This window comes from Pleurodeles waltl, chromosome 4_2 (genome assembly GCF_031143425.1).
Source record: "Pleurodeles waltl isolate 20211129_DDA chromosome 4_2, aPleWal1.hap1.20221129, whole genome shotgun sequence".
Lineage (NCBI taxonomy): Eukaryota > Metazoa > Chordata > Amphibia > Caudata > Salamandridae > Pleurodeles > Pleurodeles waltl.
In genome coordinates this window covers 462,233,855-462,259,758 of record NC_090443.1, presented here as the reverse complement: position 1 = coordinate 462,259,758, position 25,904 = coordinate 462,233,855, and the positions used below count along the sequence as shown (strand labels likewise).

General features: G+C 45.1%; 1 protein-coding gene across 2 annotated transcripts in view; it reads left to right on the top strand.

Annotated features, from left to right (window-relative positions):
• Positions 1–25,904, top strand: part of COL5A3 (collagen type V alpha 3 chain) — a 546,803-nt gene that overhangs the window by 239,340 nt on the left and 281,559 nt on the right. The window contains exons 6-8 of one of the 2 annotated variants that reach the window (XM_069231785.1): positions 15,951–16,163; positions 21,079–21,204; positions 25,559–25,741. In XM_069231785.1, coding sequence (XP_069087886.1) covers positions 15,951–16,163; positions 21,079–21,204; positions 25,559–25,741 — 522 coding nt within the window. The remainder of the gene's footprint in view (positions 1–15,950; positions 16,164–21,078; positions 21,205–25,558; positions 25,742–25,904) is intronic. The other variant, XM_069231786.1, reaches the window with a different exon arrangement.

Genomic DNA, 25,904 nt, shown 5'->3' with positions numbered 1-25,904 from the left:
CTCAACAAACATACATTTATGTAATAAAGGATTGTTCAACCAGTATTTGACTTTCAAAAATAAAAGTACTTTAATGCACACTAAAACTAAACACTACACATATTTAATGAACAAGATACAACTTAGTGTCCTGGGCACTTGAGATTGCGCTGTTTCCTATTATTGACCCCGGATGCCATTACGGTCAATGCAATACCTTTGCGGGGTCAATGTCTAGGTTGATTAGGCTAAGGTGCAAATTACCCTGTTACTCTCTTAGGGGCATATTTAAGAGCCCCTAGAGCCATTCCAATGCCACATTAGCATAATTTTTTTAATGCTAATGTGGCGTTAGAAGGCCAAAAATGCTGCACCGCATTTACAAAGTGGTGCAATGCACGCGTCAGGCATAATGTATGCAAAGAGGGCCTTCCCCGTTTGGGAAGGAGTGGGGGAATGGCACAAGGAAATCTAATCCTTGCACCATTTTTTGGAGGCATTTTCAAAGCCTGCTAAGAGGAGGCGTTAAAAGGAGGCTTCCATTGTTTAAAATGGGCCTCTGGATGCTTTGCAGAATTAGCGTCAGACTTTTTGACGCTAATCCTGCAAAGAGCCGGACAAGCATCAAAAATTCTGATGCTAGTCCTCTAACTAACGCCATTGTACGCAGTATTTTAACTATGACGTACATATGGTGGCATTAGGGGAAGTGCAAGAAAAGTGGCGCTACACTGTGTGCAGAGCCATTTTTTTAAATATGCCCCTTACTGTTCACTTCTATTTTACCAAGTGAGGTCTCTCAGTTCATGTTAGGGTTAGCACGCTTGGGCTATCAACTGGTTTCTCTTCTAGTCGCCTCCTCTACTGCTTCCGAGAGAGTGTAAGGCTCCAGTTCCCATTGAGAACTTAGAGGGTGGTCATGCCTCCGACAAGGCAGCTACTCTGTATTCTCCAATGCCAATGACTGGGGCATTTCCTGGGGACTGCTGATCAGGGAGATTCATATAAGGACTGGCAGTCTCAGGGTGGTGTGGACATGTACAGTCTGTTCTTGGTTGGATGGCATGGCCTACACAGGCCTCAGTCCTGGGACTGCATGGAACTGCATTGAACTTATCAGTACTTCCCCATCTGAGAGCATTTCATTGGTTTCCGATCAAAAAGTGCATCCCTTGAAGTCATTGAATTTCATTTTTTTATTCAATGCCTCCTAAAACTCAATGCAATGGGCTCTGTCATTACCAATCTGGGCTTGTCTTACAGTCTGAACATAACTGATTCTTAAAATGCCCTTGGTTTTGCCTAAAGACTAGAGACGACCAATCGTTCTCTGTTTTGGTGTCCAAGGATTGGAATATGCTACCATTGGCTTTGTGGCTTCTCAAGAAGGAAACCCTGTTGAGGTCTCAGCTGATTGCTTGGCTCTTCGACACAGACTGATTTGACCTGGTTGGTTCCTTTCTTGTGTTCTAATGCAGGGATGACTTTTAGTAGCTGTGTGCTCTGTAACTCTATTGGTCTGATTGATTGACTCCCTCACGAATGCAGCATAGTTCATGCTGCAATCTCTTCATTCCATGGGTGCTACAGTTCACACTGCAACTTAGATTCTGGCATACAGGCTGTAGTCAAACCGCAACTCTGAATCTAGCATATTGGCCTGTATCACAATGCAACTTCAATTCTAGCACAGGGGTCAGGTCACACTGCAGATTCAGGGTTCCTGCAAGGAACCCCAGTGGTGGGTCTGATGCATACAGATCACCCTGTGCTGGCAGACTCACAACACTCAGGTCACTCTGCATCTAACTTCCCTTTGATAGTAATTCCTCCTTGGCAGGCTCCTTAACCCTCTCAGCAGGCAGGTTGGCTACAAAGCACTTCAGGACAGGTAAACAGATCTTCCAGCAAGGTAATGCCCTCTCTCCTCTGTGAAGTTGGCTGTCAAGTGAGCACCAGCTCTGGTTGCATAGTAGCCCTCTAAGTTCTCTGCCAAGTTCTCCCTTCCTTGGTCATGGATATTTTATCCAATGGAACTGGAACACCAAGTGGGTAAATGAGTCCGACTTTTATACAGTGAAAGCAGAAAGGAGATGTGGATACACTGTCTTCACTTTCAGAACTGGTTTAGGGTGGTTCTTCTTTCAAATGTTCTCTCCAGGCTGCTCTCCAGATATTGCCTTTGTGAAAACTGATGCTTTTCACGGTCTCCAGCCTGGAACACCTACAACAACCACACAAAGAGTAGTGAGCTTTCGACACCAGGCTGACATAAGCCACACTGAAAGAGTAATCAGGGAAAGACAAATGACTGTCCTCTTTTAAGGGGCCCCTTCACCTTCTACATAACAGTCTTCAATCCCACCCTCTACCTCCACCATCTAATGAATGGAAAGGCTTCAAGAAAACTAATAAAAAGCTCCTTGCTTCCCAAAAGCCTTAGATGAATTATTAAATGATGCTTGAATCCTACCTTGTGCAAAAGGCCATGAGAGGGGCATCCAAAATAGATCACACAAACCTCTTTTTCTTTAGTTCACTTCACCACACCATGCATGTACAACACAGGCCACATACACAAACATGCAAAAAAAACTCTTGGGATGTTAGCGCAATAATTAGAGGTGGGCGGTAAACTCCTCTCCACCAGCGGAGTTCACAGAGTTTTTGTCACTCCACGCTCTGCTTGGATCTCCGCTTACCACAGCATGGCGGAATTTACCGCCCACTGTATGATTTGCAATATGTTTTTTTAAGTTTATTATTGATGTGATGTTTTCTTTTCTGTCACATCATCTGTGTCGACTGGTGGGAGGGGCTTGTTTGCAGCATGTTTTTGGCAAAGCTGCACTGGTTTGTAGTTTTTTGGCAATTGTGGTCAGGCTCCAAACTGGGAAGAGGAGTCAGGATGAGGTGAAAGTTTGAAAGTGAAAGCAAGTGGGGAGAGCAGCGGGCTCTCTCAAAGAGCCTGGAGTAGTGTTTTAGAGGTAGGTGCACGATGGCACCATTTTGTGCAGGCAGTGGAGAGAGAAGGTTAAAGGCCATCTGAGTGGCTTGGGGGGTGAAATTGGGTGTTATGGAGTGGACGCACAATCGTACACAGGGAACAAAAGTTGCATTAGAACAGTGCTGTGAGTCTAGGTTGGACAGAGTGAATGGGGAACCTGTCCAGGGGGACAAGAGCCAAGAAGCTCCAGGGCTGCCGCACCAATGTAAACAGAGGGGAAGTCACACTGTGAAGTTGCTCTCTACCAGTCTCTCTCCATACGTCACTCAGCGGGGTTGGCGGAACTCCTCTGAATCATGCAGAGTTTTTACATGACTCAGCAGAATTTCTAGAAGATTAACTTGTGAGCTCCACCCACCCCTAGCTATGATCTAGGTAAGTGCACAAAATTGGAACTATACTGGAGTTGGTCAGTAGGCCTCCACTCCAATGGCACCAATAGGAATGTCTGGTTATCACACTGGATTCGTAAAACATGGTATGCTGCCACCACTGCTCTATGTACTAAACCCATGAGAGGGACAGTGTCCACTGTCTGTACAGTAAGGGCACACTTGGTGCGCACCTCCAGGTCAAAAGAGTGATGCCTGACCATACTCATTTCAAGGGACAGTTCTAGGGCTCCACACACATGCTAAATTAAAAAACAGGATACAAGATGCACAAAGTCAGGCATTCAGGGCAGGAGAACACAAATGTACAGAATACAGTGGACATTTAAACCCAACAAAACTATTCAGCACTTCTTAGAATGATCTTCTGTTGCACCAATGCATGTATTCATTTGACAAGCTCCCTATGGTATGAAGAGTGAGTTTCTCCTGAATAAAAATCCCTGTTTCCTTTGGAAAGCCACTAGTAAAAAGCACAAAAACTTCACAAACGTTTTTTGATACCCACTTTCAAACCAAGGAAGTTTATGATGCCTAGTTGAGGATCATTAACATTTCCAAAGAGACTTTATATCCATGTTTGTGACTTATGAAAACAAAAATGGATGAAATAAAATTCCAAGGTAGCGGAATGAGGTAACAGGTGCCCCGGTGGAAAAGAAAACAAAATAACATTAAAACACCTAAATGGTATGCAAACCTTTCTGTTGGAGCAATAATGTTTTGAACAGGGACAGCAGGTCTGCCCATTGGAAAAGTATTTGATTTCCCTATGGACTAAGCCAGCTCATTCAGCAAATAAGACCTTTTTTAACTAAATAGTTTTGTTGGTATTGAACAAACATGATGACCTGCAACATGTCCAATTGATCCATTGCAGAATTTCAGAAAAAAACATCTCAACAAGTGACTGATTTCAATTTAGCTTCAATACATGTAATTCATCAAGCATTAACATCTTGAAACGCTGAAATGGATCTCAACCTCCTGGACCTATGTTGGACACTCCTGAAGTAAAGACTGTCAATGCCATTTAGAATTTCTCAGAGCATCTGCACAGCTAAACTTAATTTAGAGGTGGGGGAAACTAGTACTTTTGTGATGATTAAGCCTCAGCTGGCTTTGCCTTCATAAATCCTTGGCCCAGTAGTCAATTTGCTAAAGAACCAGTGGGCAACAGTGGTGGCAGGCCCACCCTATTTAGTGTGTATCTTTCTCTACTCATTTCCTTAAAGCAATAAATTGTACCCGAGTACAGGGACAACACTCAGTGATTTAAGGCCATAGTCTTTTTTTCCACTAAACAAAACCCACCTCTCGTTTTTTTGTGAAAAAACAAAAAATGAATGCTGAGCAGGCCGAAAAAACTTGCCGGCTCGGCATTCAGAGTTGCCTAAAGTGCCTCCGTCACACCAGTGAATACGCTTTCATCAAAGTAGTCCTCTTTAGACAGGTGGGGATCTATATATTCAAGTGTACTCCTCTGGGGCACCCATGCTGCTGGCTGTGTAGCCCTGATTGAGGGGTGCTCTCTGGGTGGGTTTCACAATAAGATATCCACTCTTAGCCGTTTTACAGGAAGCGAAAAATCTCAGACATCTCCTTAATTTCATTTTCTTGCTTTCTTCAGCTCAGCACAGGTTGGCAAGTATCAACTAAACATGATCAGAAAGATCCTGTTGCTACCCCCATAGAAATACCACTTAAACCTAATTATCGCCTTGATTCCCCAAAGCTTCAAGAAAAGAAAACAAATATGGAAACTAACACAAATACATAAGAAGGTGGCCAAGCTGTTCTTCGCTCTCTTGAAGCAGAATCACATGACCTTTATCGAAGGCTCCTCACTTGCAGCAAAGTGTGACTCATGCGTACCAGTCACAGGATTATTTGGAAAACGTTTTTTCCTACCTTCCACAAGAGGCACCTTCAGAAACTTCTGAATTAGGCATTTGAGACTGATTCCAGAACAGATACAAGGTAAAAATAACTGATGACACAAGGTGAGTGTTAGAAATGGGGTTTTTGGTTGGCAGTCAGGTTACCCTCTGTCCAAGCAAGAACCCTCACTCTAGTCAGGGTAAGTCACACACAATCCAAAATTAGCCTGCGCCCACCCTCTGGTAGCTTGGCACGAGCAGTCAAGCTTAACTTAGAAGGCAATGTGTAAAGCATTTGTGCAATAAATCATACAATACCATAATATAGCACCACAAAAATACACCACACAGTGTTTAGAAAAAGATATAATATTTATCTGGGTATTTGCAGGTCAAAACGATTAAAGATGCAATATGAGTTTGTAAAGATATCACTTGAAAAGTGATATAAAGGGGGTCATTCTGACCCTGGCGGCCGGTGCCTGCCAGGGTCACCGACCACGGGAGCACCGCCAACAGGCTGGTGGTGCTCTCAAGGGCATTCTGACCGCGGCGGTTCAGCCGCGGTCAGAAAGGGTAAACCGGCGGTCTCCCGCCGGTTTACCGCTGCCCCATTGGGATTCAGACACCCCCTACCGCCATCCTGTTCATGGCGGGAAACCCGCCATGAACAGGATGGCGGTAGGGGGTGCCGTGGGGCCCCTGGGGGCCCCTGCAGTGCCCATGCCAATGGCATGGGTACTGCAGGGGCCCCCGTAAGAGGGCCCCACAAAGTATTTCAGTGTCTGCTTTGCAGACACTGAAATACGCGACGGGTGCAACTGCACCTGTCGCACCCCTGCAACTACGCCGGCTCAATTCTGAGCCGGCGTCCTTGTTGCAGGGGCATTTCCGCCGGCCCAGCGGAAATGTTTGAATGGCCGCCGCGGTCTTTTGACCGCGGTGCGGTCATTTGTCGGCGGTACCTTGGCGGACGGCCTCTGCCGTCCGCCAAGGTCTGAATGACCCCCAAAGTGTCTTAAGTCTTTAAAAAGCAAACAAAGTCTCTTTCAAGCACAAAGTACCTGGTTTCTGGTAGAAAATCTCCGCAAAGGGCCGCAGAATAAGAGATACGTGGAAAAATGGTGTGTGCATCGATTTCTCCCCAGCACACACGGACTTGCGTCGTTATTTTTCACGCTGGGAAGTCGTGCGTCATTTTCCGGCGCGCGGACACACTCTTTCTATGGATCGCGGGGATTACCAGATGTCTCGGGTCTGTGCGTGGATTCTCCTGCTTGTTTTCCGGCTGCGCGTCGTTCCGCAGGGCTGTGCGTCGAAATTTCCTTCTCACGGCAGGCGTCGCGTCGATTTCTCCTTGGAAGTCAGGCGGCGTTGTCCTTGCGAGGCCGTGCGTCAAAGTTTCGGTTGTCCCGAAGGCGTCGCGTCGATCAGAGTCGGTGGGCGACGTTTTTCTCGCCGCGGAACAAGCTGTGCGTCGAAAATTTCGGCGCACGAAGTGTCCAAGTGAAAAAGAGAAGTCTTTTTGGTCCTGAGACTTCAGGGAACAGGAGGCAAGCTCTATCCAAGCCCTTGGAGAGCACTTTTACAGCCAGACACGAGTTCAGCAAGGCAGCAGGCCAACAGCAAGGCAGCAGTCCTTTGTAGAAAAGCAGACAGGTGAGTCCTTTGAGCAGCCAGGCAGTTCTTCTTGGCAGGATGTAGTTCCTGGTTCAGGTTTCTTCTCCAGCAAGTGTCTGATGAGGTAGGGCAGAGGCCCTGTTTTATACTAAGTTGTGCCTTTGAAGTGGGGGTGACTTCAAAGAGTGTCTAAGAAATGCACCAAGCCCCCTTTCAGTTCAATCCTGTCTGCCAGAGTCCCAGTAGTGGGTGTGGCAGTCCTTTGTGTGAGGGCAGGCCCTCCACCCTCCCAGCCCAGGAAGACCCATTCAAAATGCAGATGTATGCAAGTGAGGCTGAGTACCCTGTGTTTGGGGTGTGTCTGAGTGAATGCACAAGGAGCTGTCAACTAAACCTAGCCAGACGTGGATTGAAGGGCACAGAAAGATTTAAGTGCAAAGAAATGCTCACTTTCTAAAAGTGGCATTTCTAGAATAGTAATATTAAATCCGACTTCACCAGTCAGCAGGATTTTGTATTACCATTCTGGCCATACTAAATATGACCTTCCTGCTCCTTTCAGATCAGCAGCTGCCACTTCAACAATGTATGAGGGCAGCCCCAATGTTGGCCTATGAAGGGAGCAGGCCTCACAGTAGTGTAAAAACAAATTTAGGAGTTTTACACTACCAGGACATATAACTACACAGGTACATGTCCTGCCTTTTACCCACACAGCACCCTGCTCTAGGGGCTACCTAGGGCAAACATTAGGGGTGACTTATATGTAGAAAAAGGGGAGTTCTATGCTTGGCAAGTACTTTTAAATGCCAAGTCGAAGTGGCAGCGAAACTGCACACACAGGCCATGCAATGGCAAGCCTGAGACAAGGTTAAGGGGCTACTGAAGTGGGTGGCACAACCAGTGCTGCAGGCCCACTAGTAGCATTTAATCTACATGCCCTAGGCACATGTAGTGCACTCTACTAGGGACTTACAAGTAAATTAAATAGCCAATCATGGATAAACCAATCAATAGTACAATTTACACAGAGAGCATATGCACTTTAGCACTGGTTAGCAGTGGTAAAGTTCCCAGAGGTCAAAAGCCAACAACAACAGGTCAGAAAAAATAGGAGGAAGGAGGCAAAAAGTTTGGGGATGACCCTGTCAAAAAGCCAGGTACAAAATGACCCCCTACCAGCCTAAAGCCAGGGGAGAACAATCACTATCCTGATGTACTTCCCTGTTTGAGGCGACAGAACAAGGACCCAGGCCCACAACAGCAGGGGCATGCTCCAGTTCTTCGCCTTCCTGACTCCAATTGGATCCCTCTGTCCATACACTCAGGGCCCACTAAGCCCATCCATGGGGAACCTTTCTCCTTACCTGCGAATCCCATCTGTGCAGCACCTAACCTTACTTTGCTCACAGATGTATCCCAGGAGCAGGATAGTACCACCAGGACTAACACAGTGGTGTTGCCCACTTTACCCTCGGGGTGTGACACTTGTCCCTTCCCCAGGGATACCTCTGTCCACCCGGACAGCAAGCCACGGTGGTTACTGACAGCTGCCAGGGATGAGAGCCAGGCCCCAGGCCTCTCAAAGCTCTCCCACCACTGTGGCTGTGGAGAGTGGGGGGCGGTAGCCCCAGGTGCTGGGCACCCTTTAACCACTCTCCCTTCCACCAGGTCAGGGATGACATGACAGCCTGAACCTGGTTCTCCCCTCTGGGGCTCTGTACCCTCAATCCTGGAGCGGTACCCCCAGAGTCCAACATGGTCAGGGTGCTTATAGAAGTCGCCCTGTACCATTCCTCCACCAGTGCAGGGCTGTTAACCTGCAACTGGCCCTCCAACCTGGGGTCTGTATCTTCAGGTTGGACTAGGGCCCGGGGTGAGGCTCCCCTCCCCCTGCCCTCCCTTCTGAGGTCCAGCACCCTCCAACTAGGAGTGGCCTCCTCAGAAGACAACATGGTAGGGGCACTGTTATCAGTAGCCCCTCCCTCCAGGTCCGGGAGGACACCCTGAATCTGGTCTTCGAGCCCAGGGTCTGTACCCTCAGACTGGATCACTGCCTGGCAAACCAGGATTTTCTGGGGGCACGTCTACCCCCCGCCAGGTCAGAGTTTAACCTCTGAACCTGGTTCTCCAACCCAGGGTCACCACCCTGAGGTTGGGCAATTGCCTGGCACACCAGGACTTTCTGGGAGGCACACCTACCTCCCACCAGGTCAGAGTTTAACCTCTGAACCTGGTTCTCCAACCCAGGGTCACCACCCTGAGGTTGGGCAGTTGCCTGGCACACCAGGGCTTTCTGGGGGGGCACACCTACCCCCCACCAGGTCAGAGTTTAACCTCTGAACCTGGCCATCCAGCCCATAGTCAATACCCTGAGGTTGGACAATTGCCTGGCACAGCTGGACTTCCTGGGAGGCACACCTACCTCCCACCAGGTCAGAGTTTAACCTCTGAACCTGGGTATCCAACCCAGAGTCACCACCCTGAGGTTGAACCATTGCCTGGCATACCAGGACTCTCTGGGGGGCACACCTACCCCCCACCAGGTCAGAGTTTAACCTCTGAACCTGGTTATCCAACCCAGAGTCACCACCCTGAGGCTGAATCTTTGCCTGGCATGCCAGGACTTCCTGGGGGGCACTCTCACCCCCCACAAGGGACACACCGTCCCCAAGGGCCACACAAGAGTCTGGTTGCCGCAGGTCTCCCGACCTCTGCCCATCCGGCAGAGTCTGGGTTTCCCCCAAACCAGAAACGGTTTCACCTGGGTCATTCCTGGGGGGCTCTGCTCTCAGAGCTGACCCCTGACTCTCAAGTTCCTCCACTGGGGTCTGCAACCCCCTCTCAACCCTATGTCTGGACTTCTGCACCCCCTCACTAGGAGTGGTACTGCCAGACACCAGAACTGTTGGGATGCTGACTACAGTCACCCCCCCAAGTTCTTCTGACACTGCGGGGCTTCCCTCAAAAGGTGGCCCTACGGTACAGGCTTCCCTCCTGGTGTTCCCTCATGGAACCCTCTAGGACCTGGGACCTACCTGGGACACTACAATCCTCTCCCACCTCACTTGGTTGGGAACCACCTAGACCACTCCCTTCAGGAGCACCCCCAAATGCCTCTTCAGACTCTCTGGTACTCACCCAGAAGTCTGCCTCCATTGTAAGTTCCCTGGGGTCAGAGAACTCACACTCCACCTGGTGTTGGCGTAGCTCTGGAAAATAAGGACCAGACATATGCTCTCCAGCAATTACATCACTCTGCCCTTCACATGTATTAACCACAGTACCCTTCACCCAACCACCCAGTAACTCAGCCTTGGAAAAGCACTCTACATCACCCTCCTGAGACTGGTGAGACAGTATCTGCCTGTCCCTGACACTCAACCCATACTCTTCTGGGATGTCTCTACACTCTCTATCCAGGACGTCTACCAGGGGGGAACCCTTTTCTCTGTCACTCTCTGCTAGAGTCAGTAAAGTGTCCCTCCCCCCAGTAGGAATATGACTCCCTGTGCCAGTTCCCCAATCCTTCTCATGGACCCTGTGCATAACGGGAACTACCTCATACCCTTGAACCACCTGGGGTGTGTCAACTCTCTTCTTCAAGTTGGGCACCACATCTCTGGGCTTGTGCCCTTCTTCAGCAGTACTGGATGCAAGATTTTTGCTGCCACCATCTGAACTGGACTCAGCCCTTCCGGCCTCCAGTTTCAGCTCTTCACAGCTCAGCTCTTGAGCTGCAGTCCTTTCTTCTTCTAGGGCTAAGAGTCTTGCTGCCTCAGCCCTTTCAAGCTGCTCATCTAGCTCTTCCATCCACCGCTCTTGAGCTAGGAGCCATTCATCTCTCACTGGTTCTCTTTCCTCATCTGAGTAGTCTTCCTCCTCATTTGAGCAGTCCCCCTCCTCATCTGAGGGGTACTTAGTCATTTGGTTTTTTTCTGCCTCTCTCTGTGCCCATCTTTCTTCCCCCCAGACTATATAGGCATGTAGCATTTCCATCTTAGTAGATCTCCTTGATACAGGAAGGCCCCATTTTCTGCAAAGCCTCCTTAGGTCAGCCTTAGTGAGGTGGTCAGTAGGCACAAAGAGTGAGTAGGTAAGCAATCTCATTGCTGATAAGGTCTTACCAGCAAAAACCAAAATCCAAAGTCCAAAATATCAATAGTATATCCAGGAGGACATCAGAGAACGAAAAGCAAAAAGATGAAAAATCAAGTTGACCTTCAACTGTGGGTAGGTAGTGAAATACTTAGCTACTGTATGTCACTGCACAAACACAAGTCCTATCCTCACCGCTGATCACCAATGTTAGAAATGGGGTTTTTGGTTGGCAGTCAGGTTACCCTCTGTCCAAGCAAGAACCCTCACTCTAGTCAGGGTAAGTCACACACAATCCAAAATTAGCCTGTGCCCACCCTCTGGTAGCTTGGCACGAGCAGTCAGGCTTAACTTAGAAGGCAATGTGTAAAGCATTTGTGCAATAAATCATACAATACCATAATATAGCACCACAAAAATACACCACACAGTGTTTAGAAAAATATATAATATTTATCTGGGTATTTGCAGGACAAAACGATTAAAGATGCAATATGAGTTTGTAAAGATATCACTTGAAAAGTCATATAAAGTGTCTTAAGTCTTTAAAAAGCAAACAAAGTCTCTTTCAAGCACAAAGTACCTGGTTTCTGGTGGAAAATCTCCTCAAAGGGCCACAGAAGAAGAGATACGTGGAAAAATTGTGTGTGCGTCGATTTCTCCCCAGCACACACGGACTTGCGTCGTTATTTTTCACGCGGGGAAGTCGTGCGTCGTTTTCCGGCACACGGACACTCTCTTTCTATGGATAGCGGGGATTACCAGATGTCCCGGCTCTGTGCGTGGATTCTCCTGCTTGTTTTCCGGCTGCGCGTCGTTCCGCAGGGCTGTGCGTCGAAATTTCACTCTCACGGCAGGCGTTGCGTCGATTTCTCCTTGGAAGTCGGGCGGCGTTGTACTTGCGAGGCCGTGCGTCATAGTTTCGGTCGTCCCGAAGGCGTAGCGTCGATCAGCGTCGGTGTGCGGCGTTTTTCTCGCGGCGGAACAAGCTGTGCGTCGAAAATTTCGCTGCACGAAGCGTCCAAGTGAAAAAGAGAAGTCTTTTTGGTCCTGAGACTTCAGGGAACAGGAGGCAAGCTCTATCCAAGCCCTTGGAGAGCACTTTTACAGCCAGACAAGAGTTCAGCAAGGCAGCAGGCCAACAGCAAGGCAGCAGTCCTTTGTAGAAAAGCAGGCAGGTGAGTCCTTTGAGCAGCCAGGGAGTTCTTGGCAGGATGTCGTTTCTGGTTCAGGTTTCTTCTCCAGCAAGTGTCTGATGAGGTAGGGCAGAGGCCCTGTTTTATACTGAGTTGTGCCTTTGAAGTGGGGGTGACTTCAAAGAGTGTCTAAGAAATGCACCAAGCCCCCTTTCAGTTCAATCCTGTCTGCCAGAGCCCCAGTAGTGGGTGTGGCAGTCCTTTGTGTGAGGGCAGGCCCTCCACCCTCCCAGCCCAGGAAGACCCATTCAAAATGCAGATGTATGCAAGTGAGGCTGAGTACCCTGTGTTTGGGGTGTGTCTGAGTGAATGCACAAGGAGCTGTCAACTAAACCTAGCCAGACGTGGATTGAAGGGCACAGAAAGATTTAAGTGCAAAGAAATGCTCACTTTCTAAAAGTGGCATTTCTAGAATAGTAATATTAAATCCAACTTCACCAGTCAGCAGGATTTTGTATTACCATTCTGGCCATACTAAATATGACCTTCCTGCTCCTTTCAGATCAGCAGCTGCCACTTCAACAATGTATGAGGGCAGCCCCAATGTTAGCCTATGAAGGGAGCAGGCCTCACAGTAGTGTAAAAACGAATTTAGGAGTTTTACACTACCAGGACATATAACTACACAGGTACATGTCCTGCCTTTTACCCACACAGCACCCTGCTCTAGGGGTTACCTAGGGCACACATTAGGGGTGACTTATATGTAGAAAAAGGGGAGTTCTAGGCTTGGCAAGTACTTTTAAATGCCAAGTCGAAGTGGCAGTGAAACTGCACACACAGGCCTTGCAATGGCAGGCCTGAGACAAGGTTAAGGGGCTACTGAAGTGGGTGGCACAACCAGTGCTGCATGCCCACTAGTAGCATTTAATCTACATGCCCTAGGCACATGTAGTGCATTCTACTAGGGACTTACAAGTAAATTAAATAGCCAATCATGGATAAACCAATCAATAGTACAATTTACACAGAGAGCATATGCACTTTAGCACTGGTTAGCAGTGGTAAAGTGCCCAGAGGTCAAAAGCCAACAACAGGTCAGAAAAAATAGGAGGAAGGAGGCAAAAAGTTTGGGGATGACCCTGTCAAAAAGCCAGGTACAACAGTTAGCAATTGTGGAGCATCTCTTCATGGTCCCTAATGAACAAATCGAATCAAAATTCAGTAGAGGGCTAAAACATTTGCTGTCTGACAAGCAGTATGCTACATTAAAGGCTTAAAGGCACAGCGATTAATCAAGATTTCGTAGTGTGAATCAATCGCGGCTCATGGGTCGCAGAGGGGGTGGGGCGGCCCACGCTCGGGGTGGGGGGGTTGGGACATGAAACACATTATATTAGAAAAAATATAGTTTTAAAACAACTCTGCTCCTGCGCCATTCCTCTGCTCTCTGTCTAGCTGCAGGCACAGGATCGAAGCTAGGGTGCTCCCAGGCAGACTGGGAGAGTATGCAGCTTCTCTACAGCCTAACAACTGTGTTGTTGGGCTGGAGAGACCGATCAGGGCATGTGTGTTTGGTGGGCCCGAGACAGCCGGCCAAACATACATGCGCAGTGAGGGGCAGTGCTGAGCACTCCCTCTCACTGCTTGTCACCCACCCTTTTTCCCCCAAAACAATATTAAACACAGTTTATTATCATTTTTGGGAAAAAGGTTTGCAGCTGCCACTGCTGGTGGGGGGACAAAGCTCATCCACACTTATGGAGGAGCCATCCCTGGTGTGAATAAATAAGAACTAGTACACACAAAGATCATCATAAAATGTCTTGAGAATTGACAAACGGGCAAAACATTTGTGAGCAATGGTGTAACAAAGGCCCCCTCACCCCCGCGGTGCGAGTGGGGTGGGGCAGAGCTCCAAGGGGTGCCCTCCGCACAGCACCTGGCTTAAGTGAGTCCAGAGGTGGAGTGGGGGCCTCCATGTTCTTTGCAGGGGGGGTGACTCCAGTTTTGCTATGCCACTGTGAGGTTCTATGAGGATACACAAGGAAGGATGGGAAAGGATCTGGGGACAAAAGTAAGAGGGAGGGCTATGATATAAATAGCATTCTGGGAACCCTAATTGATGGGGCCATCACTCTCAGTTCATCAAGGGACGTGGCCCCAAGGATCGCCTCGATGATGCTGGCCTCCTAGCGGACTGAATGCCTCTCTCGCATGCATTTGCTACTAACACCTGAAAGATGAAAGTGGAAAGCTGGGCCTTTTGTCTTTATCTAAGTTGCTAACATAATTTAAATTGAGTTAGCTAGTCACACCATATGTTTAAGGATAATACATTTGTTACAGAAAAGTGAGCTATTTAGCATTTGCGGCCGGTGGTAAAATACTGCCAATCACAGCTAGTGAGCACAGTGGCCAGCTGTAAACTCTCCCCAGTCAGGTTACTGCAGGAGAAAACATTGCAAACAAAGGTAAATACAAAATAGATTACAGGGCCACAATAGTCTAAGGTGAGGACGTTGGAGCGCTTTTAATTTCCCGGTCATGGCCCTCAGATTCCAACATCATTTTCTAGCAGTATTTTTTATTTTATACAATTGTTTGTAAATATTTCCTCTGGCAATGTAAGGGAAACGCTGGCAGAAATATACAATGGTGTGTTTTATCATTTTTTTTACCAGTAGATGTCAGTTTCTACTACTACTAGTGAGATTGCCACTTGGTGGAACAGTGTTCTCAGTGTAGTGGTTAATTACAACTATTGTTCCATTCATTCAAACATCCATTCAACCTACATACATTTAACATTCATATAAAACAATTTGGCATAAATAAACTCAGACTGTAATCTCATACGGCAGATTATTTTATGAGGCAATTGACATGCGCCATTCAATCTATCATTTTGACTAATCCCTTTACAACAATGTGAATCCGCCATGCTTTTGCAAATATCCCTTGAAGAAGTTTACCATTGTCTGCAAATATCTTAATTAGTCAAAGTGGCTCTGTTTGTTATTGGTAGTCCTTATCACCACTTCTTTCTAGAATCATTTCTTTTTAGTATTGTCACGTTTTACTCTTTCATTTTTACTCAGACTCTTCATTAGAAGTCAATTAGTTTATCTCTGTTGGTTGGAAAAATAATGCTAATAATAATGCAATGATAACATAGTTAATAGTGAAAATAACAAAAATACGCATTTATGTACCTCACAGCACAGACTGAATGCCTTTAAGGGCATTTTTATTAGTAGAGTGCAGCAGGTGGTAAAAAAGCAGTTCTATGCAGGCATGGCTCACCAGAGGATTTCAAGGCGAGTCCTAATATGTGCTGCCAGTGTTCGGGGTTGCAGCCATTCGGGCACCACAGAGGACAATTTAATAGGCTGATTCACGGAGTGATCTGAGAATCAGTCCATGTGATTACTTAGTTCACGCTGTAATTGCTGAATCACAATGTTTAGATCACAGGCTCAGTCTGAACACTTTCAGGAGACTCCTGACATGGTGGGCATTGCTGCTTGGATTTTACTCAGGAGCTACAAGGTGCCTAGCTGTGACTAGCATTAGAACATGTTCTCTCCCTCTCTGCATACTTTATCCAATGGTTTCTGCCTTTTTAAACCTTGGTGGTGAGTTTCTTGTTTCCTATCTCTAGCATCTTTTCATGTTACTTTCTCCTAGGTATATGGGCTACTACAATGCACTGAATATTCCAATCTATGACTTTAATGTTGCTTCATATACTCACGTGGAATTATCTTTGGTGTATCCCTTTATCCTATTTTTCTCTCTTGTGTTTCTGTCTCTGTTCTTTTCCCCCGGGTTGCAGGCTGGGCTGGACACACGCCCACGCAAAAAGGGTAAAAAATCTTCCAACAGGAAAGACAGAAAGGGCAAGAAGAAGAAGAAAAAGGCACTACCTGAGGACCCAACAGTGATGCCAACCACAATGATGTCCAGCACAGTGATACCTACCACAGTAATGCCTAGCACACTGATGCCTAGCACAGTGATGCCCACCACCACAGCGACCTGGGTGAAGGTAGAGCTTCTGCGAGTTGCTCGCTGCCATTATCATCATCATCGTCATCATCATAAACATGCATGGCCCTGGCTAATCCTATCTGAAAAATGCTGCTAAACATTTAACGCTTCACCTTAGTTTCTGCTTTATTGTAGATGTCAGCACAACTCCTAACTTGATGCGTGCAAGGAAAAAGCCTACAATGTCTCGTTTTCATAGCTACCTTAGTGTTAGGATCTGTTTCACCCACTGGAAGGTGGTGCAAGTTGAGGCACACACAAGGTATCTGTGGGTGGTCTGTGGAAAAGGGTAGGCTAGACTTTGTATACTTATCTTGAACTTCAGTGGTCTCTTGGAGAAGCGAGAATGTCACCATTGGGCGCCAAGAGTTTAGATTGTATTTCTGCTAAGCACCCTCTAATAGCTCAGTAATTAGTTGTGAATGCTTTGTGGACAACTTGCTGAAAACCTGTTTCTTTTAAAGAATTGCTGTCACTGGTTGATAGCGTTCTGTTGAGTTATGGATGTTTCTCAGCTTCCAGCACATCGTTTGAGGAATTTAGCCGCAATACCGATCTCAGAAGTAAACCGAAAAAGACAAAAGCAGGGCCATTGGAGTTATGCGGCAGAGGAGGACTACATTATGTGACAAGGGTGACTAATTATGGAGCAGGAAAAGGCAAAATATGCTGCAAAATACGGCACAATGTATGACAGTATTACGTCATTATTTTTACACATGGCAAATGTGTCTGAGGAAAGGTTTCACCTTAATTAGTACCGATTTAACACACAAAAAGAACATTTAGCAACTGAAAGATGGGCAGTCAAACTTTACAAAAAGCCTTCCGGTGCGCAGAAATCCGAGGCGACATATATTTTGTAATGTTTGATCTGTTTGAGCTAGAAACATTTTTTTTTTTTTTTTAATCCGATGATGGATTACGAGACAATGCAGCAAATTCTAAGTATCCGAAAATCACCAGGCCGCAGAATCACATAATTCCAGTGGCCCAACAAAAGCATCCTAATTACAGGTTTTGTGAAAAACTTGTATATTGTGTTTGACAGGTGAACTCAGCATCATTTTTGTATAGAACTATGTAAAATTTTAAACCATTCTTGCGATTAAATTTCACTACATTACCTCCTGTCTATGTACGCATTTGTAGCTACAAGTGTGTCAAATATGGGAAAGCATGTTTCCCACAATAAACTATGAAGGTCACCAATTACCAATAAATTCCCCCAAAATTGGGCCTCACAATTTTAATCAATTATCAGGCACTGTAGTCATGAATGGCTCAGTTTGTGAGCTATATACTCTACCTGCTAGAGGATAGAAAACCATTGCCCATTGAGCAGGGGTTCCCCGCTTGGAAGCATGTCTTTTCCCAATTTTATATCATGACTTCTCCTATAAGAAATAAGAAGTATAGCATAATGATCCAAAAATGCCCTCTTATGATTAGTTATAACAGACCTTAAATTACTATCTTTAAAATGTTTCAATTTGTAGATTGTTAGAATTCTGACTCCTCGGGAACATTTCTCCAACTGACTGTGAAAGTCAGGAATATGACCTCAATATTCAAGTATGAATATTTCTCAAACTTACACCAAAATACATCTGTCAAGTGTCTTCCAAGAATGGTCACCCATTTATCAACCAGGAGTATTCCACTGAAAATCAAGGAAGAATTTTCCCCTCCAAATGCCAATCAGAAATACCCCTAGGCCTGGCCACAAAAGCTCCTCCACTTGGCAGCCATTAACATTCCCCCAACCAGTAGGCAGATTACACTTCCCACTTGAAACCTAGGGGGTATTCTGATAGACAGGTGATAAAGAAATTGTCCTCTACTACTCAGCCTGAAGGAGTCAAATGTTTTGGTAAATTGTAATGCACAAGGACCCTCTTTCTGACTCCCAAGTAATAATGTTATATCCAGAGTCCCATACCCAGAGAAGAGAAAACAGACAAATACTTTGATATATAAGATGGAGACAGAACAGAGGTTACTCTTGATATTTGCAGGCTATAGGAAGGTGGTAGATGTCTTGAAACACCAGCGCATATCAGACCTCCAAGTTTATTCTATTCATGTGCGAATACATACACACATACATGGCAGGAAATGTGACCGAGTGGCCAGAGCTTCTGACTTTGGAGCTGGGGAGCCAAGTTTGTGTCCAGGTGTCAGCTCAACATCTTTTGATTCTGGACACATCACTTAACCTTCCTGTATCTAACAAACTAAAATTAATCTGATCTAGCGTAACGTAATTTGGTGCTCATGTAAAGCCCTCCAAAGCCTTTGGGCCCAGTTTGTGCTGTATACAACTACTTGTTTATAAGCAATAGTGTTGCATCTCCTTCGCCTCACTGGTAAAACGGTGTATTAGGTGAATGTAATGTATTGCCAAAGCATTATGAGCTACGTGTAAAAAGAGTAGGAATAGTGATTTCCTAATTGAGATTTTCTGCAATTCGCTACATGGAAACTCTATTTCTAATGTACGAAACTCTTCTGAGATAGACATAACTCATGAATATTAATGAAGTAGGTCGCAATTTGTGGCCCACTAGGAATTGCAGCCATCACAGAGATGGTGGGATGCTGGGGTAAGTAGACGACCATGTCTGTGATTGCTTTTAAATAAAAAAACGTTTTTTTTTTTTAAATGCATCCCATTTTCCATAAAAGAAAATGTGATGTGTTTAAAAAGAAAAAAAGAAAACATTGAAGTTTCATTTTTTAAGAGTAGGCAGTGGTCCAAACCATTCTCAAACTAGAATGTGTCTCTTGGACACCCCATCCCATTTGCAAATGGGTTACCATAAACGTTCCATTTGCAGTAAATTGCAAAAAATGTTAGCCATATTTAAGTCACAAAAGATTTTACATACCTTTCTGATTTGGTATTAGGAAGGGGCATCCCCAACAAGGCCCTTCCAAATACCAAATCTCAAAACCTAAATTGCGATTCTGTAACAAGTTACTGAATCTCAGTTTTGGATTTGTACATACCAAGGTGTGTTTTTGTGGTTGCAAACAGTCAGATTCTGTGAATTTGGCTGTTTGGGAGCTCAAAAATGCTTCATACATGTAGCCCTAAGTCCAAAAGTGCAAAAACCTACCAATTTCAGAGCAGAATTTGTATTTGCTCACTCATCCAGTGAACAGTGGCCATGTTGTTGTTTTATGGATCAAAGGGCCATATGTACAAACACTTTTTCCCATAGACACAGAATTGGATAAAAACCTTTGCTACATCTGGCCCAAATTCCTTTGTTTGTAAGGGGTCTTGTTAAATCTGCATTTGCAATGATCTGGTTGCTGCCTTTTTTAAGTACTGACTTCAGGACAACTAGTGCTTGGATTTCTACATAAGGCCTGATTCCACGTTAGAGCTAAATTCCGATCCCTATCGCAAACATGTTTGAGTTGTGTGATAATCATCACATCCTCTCAGTTTTCCTCTGACAAAATAAATGGGTCAAACCTGATGAAATTTATCAGGGGAAAAGGCCAGTAAAAAATGCAAAACGTGGAGTTTGCTGTGTAAAAACCACCTCTGAAGGTTTTGCCTCATTCATAAGTTAAACATTTGGAACAGGAGCTATTTACCACATGTGGTAAACATCATTACCTCCAGGTAAATTTCAGCTGTTTTAACCTGCTAGAATTTATAAGAGAAAAAAAAACTGCAAGGGTGTGGTAATTATCACACATCTCCGTAATTCCACTGTGCAAACACATTAGCACAGGGATCTGAATTTAGCCTTTCACATGTAATTAGCGATATAGAGTTTTGGTGTTCAAGCAAAAAAGATGCTCATCACTTGACAGACTCAGACTGCTGACGCAGGAATAAGAGCCCAACTATAAAGTAATATTCTAGTTTTGGTACTATATCATATCGAAAATATTGTATTACAGAAATATTGTGTCCGAAATATCGTTTACAAAATATCACAGCACTGAAGTCAGTAATAGAAAATCTGCAACCAATGCAACAATTTCTTTGTTGTTTTGCATTTCTGTCACAATGTTTCTGTGAGAGGATATTTTTGCTAACAATTTTCTAACATAAAACCATACTCTAGGCATCTTGCTTTGTAAGGTCATCAACTCTCAGGGTCATTCCTAATGTCCTTTGATATTTGGCCCAGCACAATATGGCTAAAGGCCCTTGCCTGGGCTACATCCTGTCTCATTTTGTGTGGGCCTTCCAAGATGTATACTGACGGCCCAAGTATAGTTTTATTACCATTATATGCATTAATGTGTACATGTGTCCTTCACTGTCTCTGGGCCTTGTAAATCCCTCTATCAGCACCAGTGATCTCCTAGCTGTCTGTACTGAGCACAGATAATATTATTATTCTGGGTAGCAGGCGATGTGTCCACTAAGTCTGAACAATTTCCACCTCTTTTTTCTCACATCCCTTCCTAGTCAACGATTGGTTCTCAGGACCCATTTTGAGACCTAGCACAACCGCAACTCAATAAAATTTAGAGGAAATGGTCACTCAAGCTTTTAATGAGGCTGGCATAGGCATTGCTACAAAGACTACAGTAACACCCAATGTCCAGGAGTTTGTGGGGACATCTACACTACAAATGTTGTTGTTTCTTACAATCAAACTAGGAGATGGGGGCATCTTCCTTGATTGCAAAGAAAATACCCCCATCCCCTTGGCACCTCTGCTGCCCCGCTGGAAGCATATCACTCATTACTGAACATACTGAAGTAGTATAGTTTCAGTCTCGGGTAGGCGAGATGTGAAAGGGGTTCTCATTGGAAATTCTCTTCACACTTTTCCCAGCTTCAGCAGTCTGGCACAACATTTGAATTTCTCCTGTGACAAGTAAAGCCTCCATGGTCTGATATCTCATTTTTGCACCCCCTTCTCTCACTCTACAAGGAGACAAAGCGCACTCAGAGACCCGAGGAAGAGGAAGAGCCTTTCACGGATGATGATTATTTTGCAATTCCAACTGAAGAAGTCATTGTTTCCACGATACTGCCGACACTCAACCCAGAGTATGAGGTAAACTGTGGAATATCGTGTTACAAACTGTTTTTGGGGAGTGGGGCTGGTTGTAGTTGGAAAGCTGTGCATTTTGCTGAATTCTGTTTTTCAGAGAAATCGGAGAAAACTTGAAGTGGCACCACCATAGATACCATCCAATAACAGTGGTTGGCTGGCAGCTTTAGGAGGGAGGGGGCGGGCGGGAAGCACACACACACACACACACACTCACTCATTCTTTCACGCACGCACACACGCATATCCATTAACAACACTCATAACATTCAAACATGCATGCACGCACCAAACATTCATTTTAAAAGTTCACACACACTCATTCTTTCACACACACACACGCACGCACATCCACTAACAAAACTTATGCCATTCAAACATGCATGCACGCACCAAACATTCATTTTAAAACATCACACACACACTCATTCTTTCACACATGCACGCACCTCTATTAACACTCATAACATTCAAACATGCACTCATGCACCAAACATTCATTTTAAAACATCACACACACACACTTACCCTCAGCCTCGAGGTCCAGGAGGGTTGGGTCTGCTGCTTTCCCTCATTGGCTGACCTTAGGTCAGCCAATGAGGGAAGGCAGCAGTCCCAGCCTCGTCACAGAGTGGGATGGGGTCAGTGAGACTGCTGACCCCACCCCACTCTGTGACGAAGTGTCACTGATTGACACTCGCCCTGGGCGCTTCAGGGCTTAAACCTGAAGCGCCCAGGGCGAGTGTCAATGGGAGACACTTTCCTCGTCACCCAGGGGAGGGCCTCGAGGCACCTTTGCTGAGCCGAAGAGGTCACACCCACAGGAGCTGTGACCTCCTCAGCCCAGCAAAGTTCAGCTCAGGCAGCCAGGAGTCTGCACAAATCGCATATGTCTCACTCCTGGCTGTCTGAGCTGAAAATGAAGAGTGTCTGTCAGGCTGACCTTTGTTCAGCCTGACAGACACTCTTCATGAGGGGCAAAAGGTGGGGGGGCGTGGATCCTCTGCCCTAAAGGACGGGCTGCGCCAGTCCAGCCAAAAAGTAAAAGCTAGTTTAACATCGGCAATTAATATCCCATCCATAGCCCAGATTGGAATACTTTTGGAATTCACAAATATAGCTCCTAAAAAGCCTATTGTCATGTTTATAAAAAATGTACTAATATTACCGCCTTTATGTAATATTAGGTAAATATGCTAATTTTCGTCATACATTAGCTCAACACTTTTTGACAGTAGACTTGATTTGCACTCAAATTGTATATTTTCACTTTGGTGATATCTAGTGATGCCAAACAGCAGCTAGTCATTACCTGGGAGTTTACTGTTTCCACAGATATCAGTTTGACATATTCTGAAAATACTCAGTTTGCCCCAAAAAGCAGCTTCTCCATTTTAGTCAATGACTCATTTGTCTCCAGGCTGAGCCTCAGAGCCCAAGTACCTTATAACCTTTTCACATTCTCAGATGGCGAAGTACACTATCACATGCCAGGCACAGCATCAGATGCCCAGGTTCACCCAACCAGGCAGAGTGCAGTTTCCTGTGGCTGACCATGAATTGAAGGGACCTGGTGATATCCAGGCTCAGCTGCACATCCTTGGTGCACATTATATGTCACTTTGAAGTTCCAAAAGTCCAAAGAACAGCATCACCTGCCAGGGTTACAAATGCTCTGTTTCAGCATCACTCCCTCCATAAAGCCCCATAGGTTCCTTAAAACCCCATACGAAAGCTGCAGGGATGACATGGGACAGAGAGACATAAGGAAAGGATACCAGAGGCCCACTCTCTAGCCCAAGCTCCTTTCTCCTCAGCTCACTGGCTACATTTGGTAGACTATCAAGTTGGGGAAGTGATGATTTGAGTGTTTTTACCTGCACCTGCAGCCCTTGTGCTACCCTGCATGTGCCCACCTACTGTCCTCATATAGTTAGGGGCATATTTAAGCACCCCTAGTGCCTCCTTGTGCCACATTTGCATCATTTTTATTTAAGCAAATCTGCCCCAACGAGGCCAAAAACGCTGCCCCATATTTACAAAGTGGCACAATGCATGCGTTGTGCTACTTTGTAACCCTTTGCGCTACATTATACCTGCACCAGGCATAATGTATGCAAAGGGGATGTTCCTCCGTTAGGGGGGGCCAAAGAAATAGCACAAGGCCCCATTTTTTTCAGCACTTTTAACACATGCTCAGAGCAGGTGTTAAAAGGAGGCTTCCATTGCTTACAATGGGCCTCTGGGAGCTTTGCAGGATTAGCGTCAACATTTTTGATGCTAATCCTGCAAAGCGCCGGACTAGCATCAAAACGTTTGATGCTAGTCCCCTAACTACCACCATGGTGAGCTGTATTTTAAATACAGTGCACACATGGTGGCATTAGGGGGGCCCTAAGCGGAGCAAGAAAGGTGGCGGTGCACTAAGTGCAGTGTCACTTTTCATATATCTTTCCCTTAGTACTTACTTAAGTGTTGTAATTAGGCTGAACGACTAATCCAAGGTCAGCCATTGAGATCGGAGATCAGTGGCGATTGACTGGTGAGAGTTTGTTTGCCCTGCACATCCTGATGGTGAATTACTGCCATAAATTATATATTCTCTAGACATCATACTTTTCTCAAATGTACTCACATTCTTTTGTGTAATTGCCACTGGTCGTGCACTCCTTTTCATCCCTTAACCATGCCATCTCTTGTTTCAAATGCAATACCCCATTAACCATTTACAATCAATTTTATCACTTAAGAGTTTCACCTCCTATTCTGTTGTATCCTTTGGGTGACTTCACCTTTCTAGTTTGACATTTTGACTTTCAAACTGAGTCTGGGGATTTTAACTTCTCGTTTTTAAGTGCAGTGCCTTATTGCTATTAGATTGCAACTTATTTGAGTAAATATAACACATATACCCTCAAGGTCATTCATATAATTAATTAATGATTCCAGCCCTCATAAAAATAATTGAAAATTGTGATGGTCATATATGCTGGGATGGTTAACAGTACGTACAGTGATTTATACCAACTGTCATCCTGAATTACATAGCTGCTGCCAGAGACCTGGGAACACAGTCCATAAATTTTGCTGCCAGAGCTCATATTTTGTGATTGTCACCTTTATCAAACAGCTCAAGGACATCCGGCATAGAGCGGAAGTTATGAGCATTCAATACTCGCCTTCGTATATCAATTAAACTAGGACCAAGAATGAAAATATGAGCATTAGTGGAGCACAGCCTACAAAGCTCACTAAGTGGTTCTTTAGTGAGCTCTGATGACAACTCCTGGGCTGGCACCAAGTGCAATAAAAAGCTCATACAGCCCTCCTGCTCTCTGATAGCTAAAGGTTCCACGGTACACATTTGGGGATTTAATAATAAATATAGAATTTTCAAATGAGATTTAAAAAAAACTAATTCCCGAGCAACGTCCTATCAGAGCTGAAACTGAGCTCTGTGTCCTATTCCTTTAGCTATTTTTTCAGTATTATTCTATAAAGAAGACAATTACCGCACAAATGTTTGCTACAGAACATGCCCTGTGATTTTAGGACATAGGCTAAAAAACGTCTTTGAATGGTGTCGCCATCCACTTTGTTTTGCACCCAAAGCCAACCTGGTAATAGGGAAATAGCGCTATTCACGTTTGCCCAGTAGAGTGTTGTCAACTTGGCCGCCATTAGGTAAGCGGTGGCCTCCAAATAGCCAGCACAAGTAAGGACTTTGGATACGACTTCAGCACGATTAACACACGTTTTAGCCCACTGCACAGGCTCAGATACAATCGGTAGTCATCACTACAGATGTAAGCAACTACAGCATACATCAAAGCTACGTTTACTTGTGACCCAAGAGCCTACAATGTGAGGCAATCGAATGACCTACAAATTGTCCATTGAATAGTTTCAAACCAGTGATGGTGATTTATTCGTTCTGTGTCAAAGTTAAAGTCCCAATCTTGGTGGGATTGAGAACCAATCTCACACATTTGTATGTTTTAATCTACTAAATAGTAGCCCCCTTCCAAATACCCAAGGTGAAAAGTCTCAGAATTATTTTGTCTTACTCATATCAATATTTAGATGTTTTTTTTAGTAATGTTTGTAGCCACTAACATTTCAGTAATTATCAGTTGCTTTTCAAGGCCAATAACGTGATGTGACATAAAAACAACAACCAAATATAAAAGCCTATTTGAAACTATTTAAAACTACAGTCCGAATTTACCGATCATCGTGAATGTGTTTAATGAGAAAATGTCTCAAAACAATTATGGTCACTTTTTTCGAGTAAACATGATTTCTGAAAGACACCACTAAACCATTGTCTTGTTTAATTCTTCTGTTCATGACACAGGAGATTATTGAAGAGTACGTAACTGGCGAGGAAGAAGATGGAGGCCAGAAAGGAGATGAAGATGAGTATGAGATACAGGAGTATGATGACAATGAGGAAGGGGACTACTATGGTAGAAGGTCTGAAGATAAGGACAGGTTTGGCCCTGTTGAACGAGGACAGGTGGAAACCCAGGAAGCACCGGTAAGTGTGCAGTTGTGTTTCCAAAGTCACCACAGGAAGTTGCAAAAATGTTCTGTAGATCACAGAATATGTGATCTTATGAAGATAATGTACAGTAAAAAACTCTCCAGTACGGAATTTTCGCATCCCTATACACAGGCATCCACTGTAGGTTCCCTGCATA